This window comes from Ailuropoda melanoleuca, chromosome 10, assembly GCF_002007445.2.
Source record: "Ailuropoda melanoleuca isolate Jingjing chromosome 10, ASM200744v2, whole genome shotgun sequence".
NCBI lineage: Eukaryota > Metazoa > Chordata > Mammalia > Carnivora > Ursidae > Ailuropoda > Ailuropoda melanoleuca.
In genome coordinates this window covers 21,370,910-21,376,699 of record NC_048227.1, presented here as the reverse complement: position 1 = coordinate 21,376,699, position 5,790 = coordinate 21,370,910, and the positions used below count along the sequence as shown (strand labels likewise).

The 5,790-nt window shown below is 50.6% G+C and overlaps 1 protein-coding gene across 2 annotated transcripts in view; it reads left to right on the top strand.

Annotated features, from left to right (window-relative positions):
* The first annotated feature begins 5,525 nt into the window (after positions 1–5,525).
* HS3ST2 (heparan sulfate-glucosamine 3-sulfotransferase 2) overlaps positions 5,526–5,790 on the top strand; it is an 86,382-nt gene continuing 86,117 nt past the window's right edge. The window contains exon 1 of one of the 2 annotated variants that reach the window (XM_034670262.1): positions 5,526–5,669. In XM_034670262.1, coding sequence (XP_034526153.1) covers positions 5,557–5,669 — 113 coding nt within the window. In that variant the 5' untranslated portion in view covers positions 5,526–5,556. Of the gene's footprint in view, positions 5,787–5,790 lie in introns of both variants that reach the window. The other variant, XM_034670261.1, reaches the window with a different exon arrangement.

Sequence of the window (5,790 nt, the reverse complement as noted above, 5' to 3'; positions counted from 1 at the left end):
ACTGCGGGCTTACTGTTAGCCAGGCTCTGTTCTAAGTGCATTACATTTATAATCTTGTCTAATCTCTCTAGCAGAGCCAGGATTTGAACTCAGGCAGCCTGTTTGCAGATACTGCACTACTAACCACTATGCTTTACTGTCTTTGAAGAGACAGCTTCAGGCACAGCTGGATCCAGGATCCACACTATTACTGGGACTCAGTCTTTCCCTTTCACTCTGCTTACTTACATGTTGAATTATTTCACAAGCGTGTTAGGTTCTCTCCATTCATGTTAGCTGCAAGCTTACCCTATACTTAGAAAGTAAGCAGCTATTTCCTCTTTCTGAAAGTACTAGACCTACATAGGTCTGTATTTAATGATATAAAATAGACTCACAATATTGTCAAGTAAAAAAGCATTTTACAAAACAGTAGATACGGGCTGACCCATAAACTAACAAACACGTGTGTGGAAGGATGTAAAAAACATTAGTGATAGTTATTTCTGAGTATTGTTATTTGGGGGACTTATTTCTTTTTGTTTCTCAGGATTTTCATTTGTTCTACATTCAGGATAATATAATCTATAATAATAACGTTGAAGAAAACAGAAAACTCAATACAAGCAAACAAATATATCTGCTTAAGTTGTTCTCTGTAGCCAGGTACTGTTATATATACCACTAAGATCTGCATTTCAGAAATGGATAAATTGGGGGGGTCATCAATGGCGACATTCCCATCTGCTTCCATTTGGTTAAAGACAAGGAGACGAGAGGGAGTAAGTAACTCCAGGTACTCTGGGTCAGCTCTACCACATTATAGGACAAGCCTAGTATCTTTCCCGACATTACAAATAATCCACTTTGGATACATTTTGAAATGAAATATTCTTTCTTGGAAGCCCTAACAGGGTAATAGTGGTCCGTGGTCCATCAAGGAGGAGAAAGGAGATCAGGAATCCAAGGGAGTCCCAACATGAATACGCAGCCCAGATTCTAAGTACCAGGCTGATCTGGAACTAGCTGTTTAGTCCCTGGCCCTCAAGGGGTTTATAGTTACATTAAGAAGGCAAGATGGTAAGATAAGGTGAGCAGAAGATTGTGTGGGTTACACAACACAGGATGGGGGGTGCGGCACAAAACAGTTCTGACCCAAGGGAAGGCTATGCGGAGAAGCTGGTCAGCCTCCCCATTCTGGCTTTTTTTTTTTTTAAGTTTGATTGATTGATTTTAGGGGGGGAATGGGGGGGAAGAATGTGCGTGCAGGGGGAGGGGCGGAGGGAGAGGGAGAGAGGGATCTCAAGCAGACTCCTCACTGAGCAAGGAGCCCTACTCAGGGCTGGGTCTTACGACCCTGAGATCATGACTTGAGCCAAACTCAGGAGTCAGACATTTACTGACTGAGCCACCCAGGTGCCCCATTCATACTTTTTATTTTATTTTATTTTGCACTCGTTTCCCCCTTCTCCAGCCTGCAGCAACTGGAGAACATGGAAAAATCAACCTCCTTGAGATGGTTTCCATATTTATAAGACAGGAATACTAATAAGCCTGATCTTACTGGTCTATTATGAGGATTAAATCAGGTACTGCATCTAATGCTTAACCCAGTGCCTGGTGCTGACTAAATGCTCAGTACATCGTGTCTATTATGATGATGATACTGCCAACAGCACAAGCATACCAACATGGAGATGACGGAAGGCTGGGAATCTTACAAAGTACTAAAAATCAACCATGGTTCCTGGCCTTCCTGATTTGGTTCCCTTCTACAGGCAGCATCGGGTCCCTTGAACTTTCGCCCTCTGACTTTAGCCAGAGAAGGGAGCACGTGGAAAACCTCTCATCCTCACTCCTAAGGGCAGAATATTCACGCACACCCTCCGGCTCAGATGTGAACTCTGCACCTCCCACAACCCACAAGACCATGTGAGTCCATTTCACAGTCCTTCACCTCTTAGGAACCACCCTCTTTGGAACATTTTCTCACATTTTACAAAACTTGGCTCTAGGGGGAACAGAATGGAAACTTATGCGGAAATACAGCTGAATAATAAGGCTTGATTGGGTCCAAAGACTTACGGGAAAGAAAATTTCCTTGTTTAGTAATTTCAAATTCAAGGTCTTAAATGTAGGGTGTAAGCATGGAAGGGAAGATTCAAGAGAATGCTGATGCGAAAGAGCAAATGACGACTCAGGAAGGAAGGCAAGAGAAGGATCTGGGTCCTGTGGTTGCTATTCTGTTTATGCACCCCGTTCCCCCGCCGCCTTCATTCTGTGAGCGACTGCTAAGTTCTTTCTCTGTGTGAGCTATTCCAAACCTCTTTTTTTGCTTCTATTAGCCAAAGTCAGCCTCTGTTGCTTGCAAGGCAAGAAAACAAGGTCCAAAGAAGAACAGAGAAGATGAAGAAAAGTAGCCGAATCTGAGGACTGTGTCTGATTTTTGAAGGATTCCAGTACTAGTCTGGGCATAATCCTCCCCGATGCTCTCAAAGAAGAATCATGGTACTTCTGGAAAAAAGAGAGGGGTGGGGGATGATGAGCAGGCCATGTCCACTGTCTCACTCCTGAAAAACTCTACCCAAATCATGGTCACTACTCTGGGTGGAAAATTGAAGAGGCAAATCTGCCTGGCTCTGATGGGCTGGAATACTCAGGCATTTCACAGCTTATGAATTCAAAGATAAAAATAATTTTTAAATTGAGCCAAGTAGAGAATGATGAGAAATAACTACATTTTTTTTTTGCAAGAAAAAAGTTCTTGTCGGAGTGGATTAATCCACTTTTAACCTTGTAATTCTAACACTGAAGTGCAGAAATAACAGGTTCACAATGCGAAAAACTGTCGAAGGTCTATCTTAGAGCTCCTTCCAGCATATTTGTTTTGACATTATTATTAAAAACGTGAGTGAAGAATTAATTAAACTGTAATCAAACACATGGAGATGACATAATGCCAACAGAGTGGTTCATGCCTTGAATAATGGAACCCCGGGAGGTTTTCCTAGTTAATCTCAACTCCCCAGTTTACAGCTGAGAAAACCGAGGCTCAGAAAGGTCAACCCACTTGCCCAAGGTACACCTGGAATCAATTCAACCTTTCTACATTTTCTTCTTGAATAAATGAAAGCTGCGTTGTGATTCAAGAATCAAGTAGACATTTGTTAAAAACTGGAGCAGTGAACTGATGAGACAAGATAAAATTTAATCAGGTCAGATGTGTAAGGACCTACATGTTGGGTCCAAAAAAGCCCACTGTAGAAGCATAGTATGGGGTAGATATGCCTTAATCAGTAGCACTTGTCAGAGACACTTAGCGATGGAACTTGGCTGTGAGCTTGTCAGCAGCGTGATATAGCTACAAGAAAAAGATAATGAAGTCGGAGGTGCCATTACTAGAGGCAGAGTTTATAGAAGGGAGGTGAGCATCCCGGTGAACTTTTAAACCTACACCTGGAAGTCCTCATTGGGTCCCAGGTATCAGGTTTTATAAGTAATATAAATGTGTTAGTTCACACGTGGGAGAGGAGCCTAGGATGGAATGCTGTCAGGAATGATCAAAGGAAGAGAAGGAATTGTAAAGCACTGTCATCAGAGCTTGAATCCTGGAGTCAGGTTAACCCCAGCCCTGTTGACTACTGATTATGTGTTCACTAAGCCTTAATCTCACTGTCTGTAAATTAGGAATTATAAATGAATACCTATCTCCAAAGAATAAGGAGGTAGCGTGTGTCAAGTGATACGCACATTCTGGCACCAAACAAGCACTCAATAAATATTAGCTCCTATGCGAATTAAGGAAGGGAGGTGATGTGGGGATAATGGTAACAAACTCATAGGCTGTGGTTGATATTAAATGAGTTAAAGTGGGGAGGACTTGAAACAAAGTTGGTAGTTATGATCTGCAGTAGAAGGATTGGCCTAAGGTTTCTAGGATGGGCCGGGTTTAGGGACAAAATATTCCCTGGTTTGGACTAAGGTCCACAGAGCCTGATCAGGTTATTCCCTGAAGAAGGATGTTTAGTCTGTGGGGGAGATGGTAGAGGGGATGGTGGGCATTCAGACATTCTGTGGGGGTATCACTTGGTGAACACCTGGGCACAGGGATTTGGCATTGCTGTGGGGTGACAGCTTAGCTGTGTTCTTGGGCACTGTCATTTAGGTTTGCTCAGATCCACTAGTGTGGTCACTCGGGGCAGCACTGGGGTTGGTCACACATGCCTGTTATGGACATGGTCACTGTGGGCCACTACTTGGGAATCATTCGAAGTGGAACTGCTCCTGGATCAGTCCTCCCCTCTGTCTCCTCCTCCTCGTGCCCCTGGGTGAAGTCTGCATCATCCTGGACCTTAGGGACGCTGTGGGACCCCGGAACAGCTCCCCAGGGAGTAGCCCGCCGCTAGGGGGCGGCCGCTAAGAGAGGAACCGGCCCCGCGCGGAGTCCGCTCCTTTGGGGCTCACTCTGCCGCCACGTCCCGGGAACAGTGGGGTGGGGGCGCATGCTTCATGGGTGTGAGACAGAGCGAGCCGCCTGGGTATGAGTCAGCGCGCGGGGGGCTAGGGAGCTCCATGAATAGTCACGGAATCTCACTCACGCTCGGCTCCTCCACCCATCCGCGTCTAGAGCGTGTGTCCCAGTCCCGCGCGTGTGTGCGCACAAGGCACGATGTCCGATTCCAGGCTGTGTGTCTGGTGAGATGGGGATGAGGGGGACAGGGTAGGTTCCCTGTCGGTGTTTCCACGCCCATGTGGGGTGAGGGGGTGTGTCCTGGTCAGCGTATGTGTGTACCTGTGTGTGTGCGTGTGTGTCAGTGTGGTGGGACCGTGTATCAGTGTAGAGTGCTTGCCTCTGCGCCCGGGTGTGGATGTTGGCGCAACCTGGACCGGGGTTCCCAGCCCTGGGGGTGGTGGGGGCGTCTAGCTCCCTGGAGGAGTAAATGCCTCGCCAGACCAAGCCGGCCAGGACTCCTCAGGGAGGGGCCTGCGCTGGGAGGGCCCGGGGTAGTGCGTCCCTGGGAACGGCAGGAGAGTGGGGGCGTAGGGGGCGGGCCAGGTCCCAGGGCGGGGCGCGGGCTCGGGGGACCCGCGCGGCTGACGTCAGGCGACTCCTTAAATAGAGCCGGCAGCGCGCGCGACTCGGCATTTCTCGAGGAGCCCGAGCGGGGGCCCGAGCCAGCGCCACCGTCCCGTCCCGCCCGCCAGCCCGCGCGGCCGCGCCGCCACCGAGCGTTCGGGGCGCCGCGCTCCAGGGACCAGGAATGGAGCTTCCGGCGCTGGGCGCGCTCCGAAGCCGGCGCACGTGAGACCCGAGGAGAGCCGCCCGGAGCCCCGTGGCCCCGGACGGGGAGATGTGGGACGCGCAGCCGCCTGTGCCCCGAGGATCCGCCGCCCCCGGGATCCCCGGGCATGGTGCGCGCCCCGGCCGGCAGCGCCCGGAGAAGACGGCGCCCCCCACGCCCGACCCGCGGGGCCGGGGCAGCGCCGCGCCAGCCCTCTAGGCGGCCGTAGGGCCACAGCAGCTCCGCCGCCGGCGCCCCCCGGAAACCATGACCCCGGGCGCGGGCCCATGGAGCCATGGCCTATAGGGTCCTGGGCCGCGCGGGGCCAGCTCAGCCGCGGAGGGCGCGCAGGCTGCTCTTCGCCTTCACGCTCTCGCTCTCCTGCACTTACCTGTGCTACAGCCTCCTGTGCTGCTGCGACGACCTGGGCCAGAGCCGCCGCCTCGGCGCGCCTCGCTGCCTGCGCGGTCCCGGCGCGGGCGGCCAGAAACTTCTCCCGAAGTCCCGCCCCTGCGATCCCCCGGGGTCC